The sequence below is a fragment of the Apodemus sylvaticus genome, chromosome 5 (genome assembly GCF_947179515.1).
Source record: "Apodemus sylvaticus chromosome 5, mApoSyl1.1, whole genome shotgun sequence".
NCBI lineage: Eukaryota > Metazoa > Chordata > Mammalia > Rodentia > Muridae > Apodemus > Apodemus sylvaticus.
In genome coordinates this window covers 70234041-70251097 of record NC_067476.1, presented here as the reverse complement: position 1 = coordinate 70251097, position 17057 = coordinate 70234041, and the positions used below count along the sequence as shown (strand labels likewise).

General features: G+C 36.5%; 1 protein-coding gene across 1 annotated transcript; it reads left to right on the top strand.

The window, feature by feature from the left end:
- Nucleotides 1-2399: 2399 nt before the first annotated feature.
- Nucleotides 2400-3338, top strand: LOC127684379 (olfactory receptor 4C15-like). The gene has a single exon (XM_052181315.1). The coding sequence runs from the start codon at nt 2403-2405 to the stop codon at nt 3336-3338; it is 936 nt and encodes a 311-aa protein (XP_052037275.1). The 5' UTR covers nt 2400-2402.
- The last annotated feature ends 13719 nt before the right edge of the window (nt 3339-17057 follow it).

Below are 17057 nucleotides of genomic sequence, written 5' to 3'. Positions count from 1 at the left end.
ATACTATACCAGTGATTATTATTTTTATATGGGAAACCTTATATTTATTATTCTCATATATTATAAACATTAAAAATTATTGTACATAGAAATCATCCTATCTTTTAAAAATTTATTCTCCCTTATAACACATGTTGATAACAGTTTTCCCTCCCTGCATTCCATTCAGTCCTACCACCTAAGACCTTATAGAATTCTATTAAACTAGAGTCATTGTGAGAAATGCTTAGTTTCAATTTGACAGTTTATTCATGGTTGATGTTATCTCCTTATGGAAGTTCTTGATCTATCCTGATTTAGCTTTGAATAACAACTGGAGAATTATATTATATAGTTTTATATAATTATATAGTGATCTTCTTCTTAGTGTGTTGTAAATGATGATTGTTTAGTGACCCTACATGGTCCATTTTATACTGCTGTTTGTTGAGGATGCTATTCATTATACTTGTCTTTCGTTTGTGTGCTGTTAAGGAATTCACATGCTGATGAAAGAAATGGCTTAAGAATATCAAGATAAATGCTATTTTACAAAACAACAACAACAACAACAAAAAAAAACACACTGAACTTCTGAGTTACTGATGTGTCAGGGCCCATGTGAGGGGAACAGCAAGCAGCTTTGGGACTTAAGGAGATCAGACCATTGGGGGTAAAATGCTCTTTTACAATAAACCCATGCATATTCTTGTGATAAAATTTAAGATGTAGAATTCTGTTCATTTTATTTAGAAAACAATAAATCTGCCCTGTACTTATATCTGTGTAAATGCCTTTAAGTGTTTTACTCACAGATTTTATTTTATTTTATTTTTCCAGAGCTAAGGACCGAACCCAGGGCCTTGTGCTTGCTAGGCAAGCTCTCTACCACTGAGCTAAATTCCCAACCCCAATTCACAGAATTTAATAAGCAATGTAAATATTCACTTATATAACTATACATGTATATGTGTACATATTCATATATAAAATTACATTTTATTGATACATTTTGATTGTGTCTACAGAAGATGCCTGCGACAATCCAAGACTAATATTTATCTAAATGATTCATGAAAGCTCCTTCTGTTTGTAATGCAGCTGTACTTTCAAATGACTTAATTATGCCTACTACTAAAATGAAATGCTACCATGAAGAACTTTGTGACATTTGACCTTCTTTGTAATCCTTAAAAATTATCAGGTAAGTTTTAGTAGATATGTATGATTTCAAACCATATACTTTATCAATTTAAATGTATTCAAATGAGGTGGGATTGTATAAATATCTAATAAATAAGTCTCAAGGCTATAAATTATAATCAGTGAATTATTTCTTTTCTTCAGTTATGTGGTTTTCTACAATTGTATGTTGGTGGTGACTTCAGTCTCTTCTGATTCTCCATCATTTACTCAATTACTTTAATCAGGATGTGACATTAGCATATGGACAAAGTAATATAATGTGGTACCATAATAGATAAAGGGACCCTGTTGCAAGGTTATCCCTAATAATATGTCCTTTTTGAGAAAAATGTTTTTCTTGTCCATGTTGATACTTAGAAGAGTTCCAGTCTCTCTTAAAATCCCAATTATGCTTCAGTTGTTTCTTTAAACTTATGACCTTTACCAATACCTATAAAATAGCAACATTAACTTCTGAAACTCTTGACTAGGGGATTGAATTCTGAGTAGTCAGTTTTTATATATTCTTTCAAATAGTTGTCATGACAACAGCATAATATTTCTGAAGTTCAGGTCACATTTTAAAATGATGTACTAAAAGTGAAATTTCAACTTCTTAAACTGATATGTCACATTTAGTGCGATAGTCTTTTCTGTTTTATGAAAAAATAGTCATTCTTCTGAAGTTCTAGTCTACTTCATACTTTGAAATAGAGTTTCTATGTTGCTAGGATTTCCAAATATATCCTAAAACACATTTTACCTTTCCTTCTATTGGTAAAAAGGGAGGCTAGGATCAGTTGCTTTGTACTTTCCATCTGATCTTCTTTCTATAGAGAAGGAAGGCAAGAAGAATAAATTGTGGTCTTTGGTTTATAATTAGGGTATGGTATCAAAATGACTTTCAATATTTTATTTTTAGAATTCATTATAGTTTGACAATTTTGTGATGAATGATTTTTATTCTATAACCCTATTCAATGTGTTCCTTTTCCAATATTAAAAAATGTGGCTTTTCAAGTATTCAAAAATTTGTCCTCAATTTTATGTAATAATAAACACTACCCTTAAAATATTTCTAATATTCTGTGTTAATGATAAAAAAGTAAATGGAGAATTTTATTTAAGTATGTACCAGCTGGTTAGTGGTAATAGTATAATCGTGTTTATAGTATATTTTTTTTCATAATTACAGATGTAGATGAGCACATTTTCCTTTGACAATATTTTTGAGAATCATGAAAAACCAGAGTTTTGTCACTGAGTTCTTACTCTTGGGACTTTCACAGAATCCAAAGGTTCAGAAAATAGTATTTGTTGCATTTTTGTTTGTCTACATTGCAACAGTTGGGGGCAACATGATAATTGTGGTTACCATTGTATGTAGTCGTGTACTTCTGGGCTCCCCCATGTACTTTTTCTTGGCATGCTTGTCCTTTCTGGATGCTTGCATTTCCTCTGTCATCACACCAAAGGTAACTGTGGACTTGCTTTATGAGAGGAGAACCATTTCTTTTGAAGGTTGCATGGCACAAGTTTTTGCTGTCCACTTCTTTACTGGTGTAGAGGTGATTGTCTTGATATCCATGGCCTATGACCGCTATGTGGCCATTTGTAAGCCCTTGTATTACTCATCTATCATGAACAGGAGGCTCTGTGGAATTCTGGTAGGAATGGCCTGGACAGGGGGCTTCTTGCATTCTACCATACAAATTATATTCATTATGCATCTGCCGTTTTGTGGCCCCAATGTCATCGATCACTTCTTGTGTGACTTGTTCCCTTTACTGAAGCTTGCCTGCACTGACACACATATTTTTGTCATTTTGGTGTTTGCTAACAGTGGGTCTTTCTGCATTATTATTTTTTCTTTGTTGCTTATTTCCTATGGTGTCATCTTGTTCACTTTGAGAACCCACAGTTCTGAAGGGAGACATAAAGCTCTCTCAACCTGTGGGTCCCACATTACGGTGGTAGTTTTGTTCTTTGTGCCATGTATAATAATATATGCAAGACCTACATCTGCCTTCTACTCTGAAAAAAACATGTTTTTATTTGCTACCATCCTGACACCATTGCTCAATCCTATGATCTACACTTTCAGGAATAAGGAAATGAAGAGTGCCATAAGGAAAATGTGGAAGAGGTTGATACTGGATTATGATATATCTTAAAAAACTAAACCATTACACTTGGTAGATGGTTCAGTGGGTAAGGGTACTTCCTGTGTGAACACGAGGAACTGATTTTAGATTCCTAGCATCATTCAAAAGCCAGACATGTTATCACAACTGAAACATAGTACTGGTAACGTGGACACAGTCAGTTTCCAGGGGCTCACTGGACTTTATTTTTTAAAAAATTCTGAATGTTCAGATAGAACTTTATATCAAGGAAATAATGTAGTAGAGAATATTTATAGATGATTATTTCACTGTTTTGGACTCTGGACATATGCTCAGGGATATGTACACTCTCTTCTACCACTGCACATACAAACAAGCACACACAGACACACACATGCGTGGACACACACACATACTGGCACACACACACACACACACACACACACACATGGGGCAATTGCATAATTACCTTTGAGCAAGTTAATATATAAGAACAAAGAAGTGAATATTCCCTATGTTAATTACTTTAAAATGTATTCATTCTTTTGAAGGAGATAGCACCATTCTATAGAAAATGTCTAGAAGCTTGGAATACCCAAGACACAATTTACATATCAAATGATCCCCAAGAAGTAGGACGACCAAAGTATGGATCCCTGGGTCCTTTGTAGGAAGGGACAAAAATACCCACAGAAGGGGATACAAAGGGTTGAGCAGAGTCTGAGGGAAAGACCATCCAGAGACTATCCCACCCAGGGATATATCCTATATACAGTTACAAAACCCAGACTCTATTGTGAATGCCCACAAGTGCTGGCTGACTGGAGCCAGATATAGCTATCACCTGGGAGGCTCTCCTAGTGCATGACAAATACATAGGGGGACACTCTCAGACAGCCATTGAAGTGAGCACAGGGTCCCCAATGGGGGAGCTAGAGAAAGGAACCAAGGAGTTGAAGGGGTTTGCACGGCCACAGGACAAACAGTATAAGATATGCAGTACTCTCAGAGCTTTCAGGGACAAAACCACCAATAAAGGAGTACACATAGAGTTACCCATGACTCCAGACACATCAGCAGCAGAAGACGGTCTTGTTTGACAACAAAGGAAGGAGAGGCCCTTGGTCCTGGAAAGACTTGGTGCTGTTTTGTAGAGGAATACCAGGACAGGGAAGTGGGGGAGGGTTGATTGCATAAGGTTTATGGGATTTTCAGGGCAGGGGGAACCAGGAAAGGGGACAAATTTGAAATGTAAACAAAAAATATACCAAATAAAATAAAATAAAATTTAAAAAAAGAAAATGTATTAACAATGAGGGTTGAAAACTGATTATACTTTCACTATAAATTGATTTCTAAGTCTTGTCCATGAAAAATTAAGCCAGTTCAAATTTAGTACTACATAAATCTAAAAACAAAACAAATAAAATAGAAGAAATTTAGCTATGAGGATGCTTGCCATTCAATCTCTGCTTTAACAAAATATTTGTTGAAAAATATGAGTGTTTCAAAATAGAAATAAAAAATACTGAAAATATCTTGCCATTGTGATCGTCAGAACCTAGAATTGCAAAGAAGGGAAATAAACAGAATCTGGAATATAGGTGTCTTGTATCATTTGAATTTAGTAATAAGTTCTTCCATTAACATTTGTATGCAGTTTTAATTACTTTTCAATTTCTTAATATTTAAAATGTGGTTTGACAAACTGGAGTATGATTGAGTTTCTCCTGTGGATATCTGATTCCAGTGGATTCTGTAACCTATTTCACAGAGAAATACCTATTGCCTTCTACTATTGAAGCTCAACCAAAATATTGAATATTACTTTTCTGGAAGCAATGGTCCTAAGACAAAGTAAGCACACAATTCTCACCTTTTACACAGGGAATGGAAATCAGATAAACTATATTTAACAATAGTTTTCAAAAGACTAAAAAATTTTATTTTTTGTTAATTTAAATTTTCATAATTTTGTGTGTTCAAGTGAAAAATACATCCAGATAATTATAAAAGACCATTGAAGAGAAAAAGTATAAAACCAGACAATAGAGGTGTTGTGAAATGCTCTCTTCCGGAAACAACATTCCTATTACATATATGAACTCATGGTGGCTCTGCTCACTTATATAAGATGTGCACAAGATCAAACCGAGGAAATATTCTGTTGGGGTCTAGGAGGGTAGGTTCTTGAAACCTCATATTGATCTGAGAAACTATTGGCTGTTGATGGTACATGGGGCAAGGAGAGTTACTTTTCTTTTTCTCTCCCAGTTACGAGACACATGTTAATATCTGTGAGGTACATTTTTTTTTTGGATTTTTGGATTTGTTTTTTTCGAGACAGGGTTTCTCTGTAGAGCCCTGGCTGTCATGGAACTTACTTTGTAGACCAGGCTGGCCTCGAACTCAGAAATCCGCCTGTCTCTGCCTCCCAGAGTGCTGGGTTTACAGGCGTGCGCCACCACGCCTTTTTTTTTTTTTAAGATTTATTTTTTTATTATATGTAAGTACACTGTAGCTATCTTCAGAAACTCCAGAAGATCTTGTTACAGATGGTTGTGAGCCACCATGTGGTTGCTGGGATTTGAACTCAGGACCTTCAGAAGAGCAGTCTGTGCTCTTAACCACTGAGTCATCTCTCCAGTCCCCTATGTGATGTACATTTTTAAAGCAGGGAAAAATATTTTCTTTCTCATTTGTTGTTTTTTGTTTATTAATCATTTAATTTGTTTATATTTCAAATGCTACCCCTTTCACGGTCTCTGCTCTATGAACTCCCCTTTCCAATTTCTCTCCTTTTCCTCTAAGAGGGTACTCCCTTACCGACCATCTACTCCCATCTCACCTCTCTATCATCCCCTTTCTCTGGGGCATCAACCTTCTACACTACCAAGGGCCTCCCTTTCCATTGATGCCATGTGAGGCAGTCCTTTCCTACATATGTAGCAGGAGCCATGGACCTGCCTGTGTATACTCTTTGGTTGGTAGTTTGGTCTCAGAGAGCTCAGAGGTGTTTGGTTAATTGATATTGTTCATCGTATCCGCATAGGAATCTCCTTCAGCTTGCAATCTACTTCAGCTCCTTCAGTCCTTCCCCCAGCTCTTCCACTAGGGTCCCTGGGCTCAGTCCAATGGTTGGATATGAGTATCTGCATCTGTCTTAGTCAGTGGCTGGTAAAACCTCTCAGAGGACAGTCATACCTGTCCTGTGCTGCAAGCACATCTTGGCATCAGCAATAGTGTCCTGGTTTAGTGTCTGTGGTTGGAATTGATTTCAACATAGGGCAATCTTTGGATGGCCTTTTCTTCTGTCTCTGCTCCATTTTTTCCCCTGAATTTCCTTTAGACCGGGACAATTCTGGCTTAAAAAGTTTTAGACAGTTGGTGGCCCCATCTCTCCACTGGGGTCCATGTCTGTCTACTAGAGGTGGGCTCTTCAGGATCTATCTCCCTGCTGTTGGGTATTTCGGCTTATGCCATCCCTATTGGCTCCTGGAAGCCTCTTGCATCCCTGGAATATGAGATTTCTAGTAGTTCCCCAAGTTCCCTTCCCCCATCACTATTTATTTCTATTTGTTCTCCTGGCCCTCTGATCTTTTAATTTGCCCATCCCTCTTTCCAATTTTCCCAACATGTAAGTGTATAACACTGTTGTAAATGACATATCAAATGGAAATGGTCACTCCACAGTCTCTTCCCTTTGAACTATTATATATTTCTGTGCTGCAAAAAAAAAGCTTCATCATTGAATGATGGTAGCTATTCTTATTTATAGATATTTAGATCAGCTTTTCAAATATAGTTTAAAACGATGCTGATTTAGGCAAATAATAGTAGTAGGTTCTCTTCTAGGAACAATGACCTCTGCAAAAAAAGGTAGTTTGCTAGGTTTAGAGTACCAAGCATGAATTTCCTCATATTGAATAAACATTAAGTACAAAAGACATGTTAGTTACATCAATATATAAGTGCCAGATTACACCACTGGGGACATGTTACTGATGTGGTCCTTGTGGTTTAAATGCTTTAAAACTGGTCAAAACTATAGATTAGTTTTCTTCCTTGGCAGCTTGGATATTGTGAACATATAAATAGACACACTCCAGTGTTTGTTATTTTTCTTTTGCTGTGATAAAAGAACAAAAAATCAGGACCAGTACTTATGGATAAACATAGTTTATTTTGCTTAAAGTCCTACAGGGCGAAAATTCCTTCTTGCAAGAGAGAGAGGTGTGGCAGCTAAAGACAGCCATGATGACAGGAGAAAGACACTAAAAGATATAAACACATCAATCATAAGCACAAAGTAGTGACGTATCATGAAGCTACCAACTTCCAAACAACAAACACCCCTGATGATACACTTTCTTGAATAAGGCTTCACAACCTTTATATACAGCACTATCAACCACGGACCAAATGTTTAAATGCCTGAGAATATAGGGTACATTTCTGTAGGCCGCCATCGGCCACATAGGAACCGGGTTACCTGGAAGAGAATTCTGAGGGTGATGGGAAGGGGGCGAAAGGAGAGACTGAGTCAAGGCGACAGTGCCGGTCAAGACTAACTTTAATATTTCTATGTCAAGATTTATAGTCTTAGGGGAATAACCCAACCCCTCCCAGAAGCTGGTCACATCAAAGGGCAGGCAGAGAAGTCATGGGCTCCAGATCTCAGCGGGTCGCCTGCTTCCAGTCTGGCGAGGTCTCTGCTGGGTCTCAGGGGAAACCGCCTTGAGGCAATGTTGGTTGTTAAGGTGAAGGCCCCTTATTGTTCCAAGGAACAAAGGCCGGAGGTAACCCATTGGAAGAGTGGGGGTTGCCAGCCAGCTTAATGTTGTGGGGGAAGAGACACATTTCTTATTAAAACTATCAATAAGTGTTTTTTCTTATTTTTGGAAGAAAGTACATGAAAGTAGATGGGGTATGATATCTGAAAAGAGCTAAATGATAGGAAATAATATCATTAACACTTAATGTATGAAAATATCACCACCCCCAACAAAAGTGACTTTTCTTCCTTAATAACCATCAACTATCTTTAGACTACTCTTGCCAAAGATGGAACATTGGGAGTCCCTCTATTCTCCATGCTGAAAAATGTAACACTCTTCCTCATATGAAGGCATGTATAGGTAATCGAAGACACTTTTGAGTTCTTGTGTGTAGCATCCATGCCATGTACAAAGTGCTCCTTTCATAGCACTCCCTAACTCTGGATGCTATAGTTTTCTATTATTTTCTATGAAACTCCTTGAGCCTTGTTAAGGGGCGTTGTCCTATGTGTTCCATCTGTTGTTGAACACCCAAAGTCATTGGTCTTAGCATATTAAGTAGTTACCTCTCACACCATTGACATTCTCCCTTTGCAATAAAAAGCTTCAATTGGCAACAGTACCAATCTGTGGTTATAGACAGGAATATGTGTCACGTCTACCTTCACCAGCAAAGATTACACGACACAAGGAGTTTCTTCCTGTAATGGTTTATTCAGGAAACCTTGACTTAAGTTTATTCTTGTATTGGCGACCCCGGGCTCTCTCCAGCCTCACCTTAAGTACCCTTGCTAGCCTCATTTGCCCAGGGAGATAACCAGCCGTATTCTCATAGGTGAACTCAGTGAGTTCTTCATTAGCATGTAAGTGAGATAAGGAATGCAGCACACTGCGCATGTGTTCCAGTGATTTACTACCAGGGAGCAGCATGTGGCCAGCGCCATCTTGTAACAGAGAAGAACAAAGAGTGGCTCACTACATATCACCCTTTTTTGTTTTAATAGAAGCCGTCCCATGTCAGGGCTAATCAGGTCACTGGCATCCTGTTGACCAATGACCCCTGACTTGGGTCATCTCTGTCACACGTAGTCTGACCCGACAAAGGGTTACCCTATCGCCCACCGGGCCCCATGTCTTAGGTTGATCTAAGTGTCGAGAAGTTGCCCGTCCTTGGATGTCATTGGATTCTAGACAATATAGCACTGTTAACTAAGCTGAGCCCATATGTTTTTATAGCCACCTGTTGATTATAAACAAGATATCTAGCTCTTCCTTCAGAAAAGCCATTTATGAAAATGATGTTCTAAGATGAATCATAGTTATATGTACATATATTGATTTTTTAAATTAGAAATATGAGTATCAACCATCTGCAAAAGCTAATTAAGTCCTTTAGAATCAACATCATAATGCGGTACATCAAGAACAAATCTTTATAATTTGATGTATACAAAAATGTAAAATTGTTTTTTAAGCCATTAACCTTTTGATGATATGAATAATAAACGTGCTTGTATGTCTGGATGTTTTTATATATCCTCTTTGGGATACACACTTTATGTGTCTTGTCCCAAAGGGTCCTGTCCAGGCACCTTTTTAAAGATTAAATTATAGATAAGTATATTGTAGCTGTCTTCAGACACACCAGAAGAGGGCAAATTCTATGCCGTCCTTAGGGGTGCAAGAGCCAAGCAGTCCAATGCTTGTAAGATTATTATAACATGGATACCCAGATCTCTGGGGAGGCGCCTTGATTAATAGCCTCAAGTGCTTGAGCAATTGCAGTAGAGTAATGATCAATAGATTTTGTTGGTGAAGCTCTAGGATGTACCCACAACAGGGGACCTTCTTGCCAAAGCAGGCCTGTAGGCTGCAAAAATGTAGACAAAATGTATAAAGCAATTTTCTCTCTTTCTTTGTAGTGAAAAAATATTGTGTCTTGTAACCCTTGTTCTATTTTTTTGAAGGCTACTCTAGCCTCTTGTGTTAATATTTGGGATGAATCTAAGGCCAAATTTTAATGCCTTTATAATTTCTATATAGCCTTATTAATGTTTTATGGATCTAAGTTTGAAACTTTATTTTGAACCACATCTGTGTGAATCTGTTAAAATATTCTTTTGGCCAAAACTATCTATGTGAAGCCTGTAAGATAAGGCCAGACCTACACCCATCAATCTTGTAAGGAATAGCCTGTAACTAGACTCCATTGTATGAAGGTCAAATAACAAAAGGAACTTGTAATATTAAAGCATAACTATAATTTTTAAAAGCAAAACCCAGTTTTAAATAATCTTTTCTCCTTAAAATAATAGCAAACACATTATTTTCATATTGTAAAGTTTGTCTATCAACTTGTGTGTTTGATTGTACGACAGTGTAACTTATCGAAGAGACATTATTTTAAATCTTATTTTTTATAAGTCTGAATTCTAGGATAAGAATCACATAAAACATTATATCAATTTAGAAATATCTTAGAAACCTGTATTTCTTGGCTTCTGTCATGCGACATGTTGCTTAAGATAGCTTTAACCCTAAATTATCAGTTTTAAACTTACCTTTTGTTACCATTATATTTTCTTTTAAATCATGTCTAATAACTTATGAGTCAATACTCTATAATCAAGGCATTTAAAACATTTATACCTTTAAGACCAATTAGAAATAAAAATAAAGCGATTATACAAATCTCATTAGTTTAAACCACATATATATATTTTTCTAGCTGTAATTTCAGGGGAATAAAACACCTTGAACCCAACTATCACCATGGTAGAAATTTTTTCAGGAGAATTAACCATTAAGTTTGAGACTATTGGCCTCTTAAAAGTAGCTTTTTTCTCTAGCTATGTTTAACTCATAGTTAAGAATGTGAAGCATCTTTAATCATCTTCTTCTGTGTAAATTGTATACTGGCAGGATTGCCAGCAAATTACATCCTTTTTTTACCATTTTATTTTTTCTTTTAAACACATAACATAAACATAAAAATCATTCAGCCACTCAAACAATAGACAACATGAATTGACACACATATAGACAAGTTTGGTGCACCAAAAATAGGCAACAGACAGAAATGGAACTTAATGTCCCCAAAAGATCTAAATACTTTAACCAGAACTAAGAATATCTCTATTAGGATTCAGAGAGAAGATAGGACGTCTCCCATTTTCTTCTCTTTCTTGGAGAGTTTTGAAATTATCTTTTAACCATTATAATTATAATTATTATTATTATTATTATTATTATTATACTTTTTTTTAATACCATGTCTTGTGTATGGAAAAACTGTTTTTTAGAAACCTGCTTTTTCTCTTGTTTAAGAGTTAACTTCTTATCTTCTTTTTCTTCAGGGAGTTCAGCGCGCTGAACTTTAACCCCGACCATTAACAGGTTCTGAAGACTCCCCATACGGGCCACCAATTATGTCACGTCTACCTTCGCCAGCAAAGATTACGCGACACAAGGAGTTTCTTCCTGTAATGGTTTATTCGGGAAACCTTGACTTAAGTTTATTCTTGTATTGGCGACCCCGGGCTCTCTCCAGCCTCACCTTAAGTACCCTTGCTAGCCTCATTTGCCCAGGGAGATAACCAGCCTTATTCTCATAGGTGAACTCAGTGAGTTCTTCATTAGCATGTAAGTGAGATAAGAAATACAACACACTGCACATGTGTTCCAGTGATTTACTACCAGAGAACAACATGTGGCCAGTGCCATCTTATAACAGAGAAGAACAAAGGGTGGCTCACTACAAATATGTAGAAGAGAGTTTGACATTAAAAAAGCAAACAAAACAACAATAACAAAAACAAACTTTTTTATTTTCCAATATCCTGACATGATTGTTAAGTTTACACTTAATATATTGTTATGATTTATACTTTGGGGAATAAAAAAGTGAAAAGTTCTATTAAGGAAGTGTCAAAGTTTGGAAATTTTGGAAAATAGGAAAATGTGGCTTAGGGGCATATCAGACATATATAGCCTTCTTAAGCCATAGCCCATTTGGGTCCATACTGTAGAAGCCCAAAGTTGGGAGTGTCAGAGGGCAAACCATGGCTCCAGTTATGGGAGCAGAGTTAGCTGCCATTACATATGTTGGTCTGAGATGCTTACAGTCATAAGGAACCTCTTTCCAAAGCTGCAGTAAGACTTAAAAGCCCCAACTTTTAAACTGGGTATAAAATTTCATCATATATATATGATGAATATATTTATATATGTATATATATGTTTAAATAAAAAAGGAGGCACAATGTCACAAGACATCTGGCGTACATATAATTTTGCTACATTTACCAACATAAAATATAAAAATATTTTGTCAATAGTAGTTACAATTTTATATATTTTATATATCCTTTATAAAAGAGATCAAAATAAAACAGACCTGAAAAAGGACTAAAATTTTAGATTCTAGATTTGAGACCATAGAACAGAGATTAGAGGATTCTTTTACTCAGAATAGGAAACCTTCAAGAAAACCCTAAATGGAACTTACAACAACATCAAATAGTTCCAGATCATGCTTTTGATACATATACAGAATTCCAATGGGGTTGTGACTCAAATTATGAATAAGATGATTTTGAGATTTCACATTTGTTAGAGATGATGACTGTCTTAGAGATGCCTTTGCAGATTGGGGCTGATAAGGAAATACACACACACACACACACACACACACACACACACACACTCATATATATCTAATAAAAATTTAAAGAAGATCTTATAGAACAGAAGGAGGTTAATGGATATCCCAGGGATAGATTAAATGATGCATTGTTGACTCTATTATCTTTGACTTGGAAATCACATTTGCTTTTTGCTGTGTACTCAGTATTGATGTAATTTCTCCCCCAGAAATTAACCAATTCAAGCTGGATTGGAGTATATAGAGAGGTAGGTTTATTGTGTAACCAGTTTTGTGTAAGTTCACTGGTCCTTAGGAACAAGACCAGGGAAAATACCCTGGAGAGAGAGAAAGTGAAGAGGGGGGAGAGAAATATAGAGTATGTGGGGAGAGAGAGGGGGTAGGGAGAGAGAGAGAGAGGGAGGGAGAGAATGGAGGAGAAGGGGGTGGAGGAAGATGGAGACTAGAGAACAAAATTTCTGGATTGTATAGGAAAGAGCCTCTGGAGGAGAATTCCACTCCCTGTGCTGGAAAGTTCAGGAAAGAGGGCAGGGTATGCCAGGAGAACCTAGAGCCCAGGTATGTTTTAGTATTTTAAATATGCATCCAAAATGTATTGTTCTATAAGTTGAGAGATCAACATAAAGTCCATTTCAGGCCCTCTTCTTCTTTTTTAATTTTATTGATATATTTTTTATTTACATTTCAAATGATTTCCCCCTTTCTGGGTCCCCCACTCCCCGCAAGTCCCATAAGCCCTCTTCCCTCCCCCTGTTCCTCCATCTACCTCTTCCCACTGCTTCCCTGTACTGGAATTCCCCTATACTCTTCCACTGAGTCTTTCCAGAACCAGGGGCCACTCCTCCATTCTTTTTGGACATCATTTAATATATTGATTATGTCTTGGGTATTCAAAGTTTCTAGGCTAATATACACTTATCAGTGAGTCAGGCCCTCTTCTAACTTCAGAAAGAAAGTTATCAGCCTCAGGAACTAGGCCATAAGTCAACAGTTCTGCAACCATTGCATCCTACTGTCAGGATGGGCCTTCTCTGCTGGGCAACCCTATGCAGTTTTGGTATATAATTCTGTGGTTAACTGTTTTTGGCATAGGAATACAGACCACAGATCACATGGCACAATCTAACCAGAATCTAACCATGTAGTTTCCTCAGGACCTACAAATGTAATTTTAGATTATCTAATCTAGTATCTAAGGTCTCACCAAATATAAAAGAATTAATATAGTAGCCATTCAAAATTATACTGTCACTGCTTTGGTCCCTACTATTTACATTAAAGATTACTTAATCCTTCTGTAAAATCCCCTAGCCCTTCTTAAAAAAGGGCCTGTGAATGCCTCCTAGGGTCCCCATTTCTGATGGATAGTTGACCTCCACATGCTGTTTCTGTAGAATATATGGTCTTTTTCTTTGTATATTATTTGAATCTAGGGTCTTCCTTCAGCAATTCTCAGATCCTAATAGAGTCAATTCAATATTATCATTTTTTTTAGTCTAATGAAGTGTTGTAAGAGTTTTAATATATTAGAATGCTTTCCATTCACACTATATTTCATAAAATCTTCATTGAAAAAATACTTGATAAAAATATGTGAAACTATTCCTTGTGAGATGAAACTCCTGTGCAGCATTGTGAGACATCAGAGACTGCAGAGATAAACAATACAGCATAAACTTTGTTATGTTTTATTTTTATTCAAATTCAGTTTATTACTACTTTTTAAACAATCTGAATTATTTATTAACATTGTTTATAGATAAAATGTGATTAGGCAAGCTTCCCTATGGTTAGGTTTCTGTTGGGTCATATGACTACCTCACTTAAATCAGATCAAAGACCAGACTTTATACCAAAGTACCAATTCACATCTCTTATTTTAGTACAATCTAAGATGGATCTGAGTGACAGATTCCTAAACACTACATATGAACTTAAAAATGGCAATCTGTTTCATCTGCCTATGGCTTCTGCGTTCCTTTCTGTCCCACCTTGGTATTTAGTTATGATACTTTCTAAGGCATATGGAGTAGACACTACAGAGAAATTTTCATGTGTTTAAAGACATTGGATTCTGACTCAAAATATTTGATTTTTCTATACTTGTTTCCCAGTTAATCTCAGAATTCAGAAAGCAGAGTCATGACAACTTAATTTTGTCTACAAATTTATATTTTGACTTTGTAAAGATATCTATAATTCAAACTTTATTTTTATGATCTTTGGTTAAGAAGATACCTTTTTAATTTTTTCTTAGATGATTTAAAGTGCGTTTTTCTAATATAAAACAAAAACTATTCTGCTAAGGCCCTCAAACACATTATACATAGGATTTTCTATTTGTCCTGATTAGTGTCCCTGTACTTTACATTTTCTTCTTAAATTTTATTTATGTTTATATTGTGCATACATATATCTGTTTAAAAAGTATTTGGATATGGGTCAGTCACATGCACATTTTCACCTGGCATGATTATGGTGTATTTATTTTTCTAATTTGAACACATTTTTTGAGTTTCCCCATCAACTTTTTTTTTATTCTTTATATTTTTAAAACAGTCCAGACTTTATCCTATTTCTGGTCCACCCTGTGATTGTTCTACATCCCACACTCCTCCTCCCTCCCCATCTTCCAGAGGATATCCTCACTCCCCTCTACCCCACCAGGCATCCCCACTCCCTGGGGCCCTAAGACACATTTTAAATTCAACAAAATTTAGAAAATAGTATTGCTCCATGCACATATTCCAAAAGGTAACTTGCTTGCAACATTTTATTTTGATTACAAGAGGATAAAATTAATTAATGTAGATTTTGTTTGACAATATTCATTACTCTCTATTGCTTTTATAAAACAACGTGACCAATGCAACTTATAGAAGAAAGAGAACTGGGGCAGAAGACACATGTTAGGAGAGAGTTAGTGTCAACGATAGTAGTTAGTGTGAAGAGGTAGCAAACCACAGATAGCTGTGATAGCAGAGGAAACATATCTTAAACTGCAAAGATGAAAAAGAGAGATAATTCAAAATTAAAAACTTTTCTCAGTAATACTGTCAGCCTTGGGAACCTCCCTTTGAGCTGGAATCCACTTTGGGCCTGTCACTCGACCTTCTTTTCTTCACCCTCCTATCAATTTCATCCCTGTAATTCAGGTCCTTTTGGATCTGAGTTACCTCAGACCTGACACTATTACTGAGGTTATGGAGCACTCACAAAAAGGGACCTAGCATGACCATACTTCAGAAAACCCAACAAGCAGCTGAGAGAGTCAAATGCAGATATTTGCACCCAAGCAATGGACAGAAATATCTGACCCCTTGTTGTTGAATTAGGTAAAGGCTGAAAGAAGCTGAGGAAGAGGGCTGCCCTGTAGATGGGCCAGCAGTCTCAATTAATCTGAACCTCCAGGATCTCTCAAAAACTGGATTACCAAACAGGCAGCTCACATGAGTTGATATGAGGCCCCCAACACACATACAGTAGAGGACTGCCTGGTCTGGGTTCATTCAAAAAGGATGTATCTAAACCTCAAGAGATTGGAGGCCCCAGGGAGTTTAGAGATCAGGAGGGGTGGGGCAGAGTGGGGACATGCATGTTCAGACAGGGTATGGGGAAGAGGTATGAGATATGGAAGAGTCAGAGGGTGGACGGGGGTGAAGAATAAAATTTGGAGTGTTAAAAACTTAATTAGTTGGGTAGCGGTGGTATATGTCTTTAATCCCAGCATTTTGGGATGCAGAGGTAGGTGGATTTTTGAATTTGTGGCCAAGCTGGTCTACAGTGTGAATTCCAGTTAAAAACTTAATTTGTTGGGTAGCGGTGGTATATGCCTTTAATCCCAGCATTTTTGGATGGAGAGGTAGGTGGATTTTTGAATTTGTGGCCAAGCTGGTCTACAGTGTGAATTCCAGGACAGCCAGGGCTACATAGAGAAGCACTGTTTTGAAAAACCAAAATTAATTATTTAATTAATTAAAATTTAATTAATTAATTAGAAAGCGTATTAGTTTTCTGAAATCTAAAAAAATATTCCTGTGACATCAGCCAGCAAATCCACATCTCCTAATTCTCTGCAATCTGCCACTAGTGAAAACCATGTTTTCAAATTCCCAACCTTTATAGGGCTCATCTCATTCAATCTATTACAACTAAGTTTTCAAACCATAGTGCAATTGTAAATCTTCAGTTAAAGACAGTGTTTCAGCCTACATTATTGGTGCTTTACTTGTAAAATGGTGTCTCATTTTCCTATGTAATGAACAAAGTACTTGCTGAAGTAAATATTGATTTGTTCTGTACTTTAAAGTTTGTGAGTATAAAATT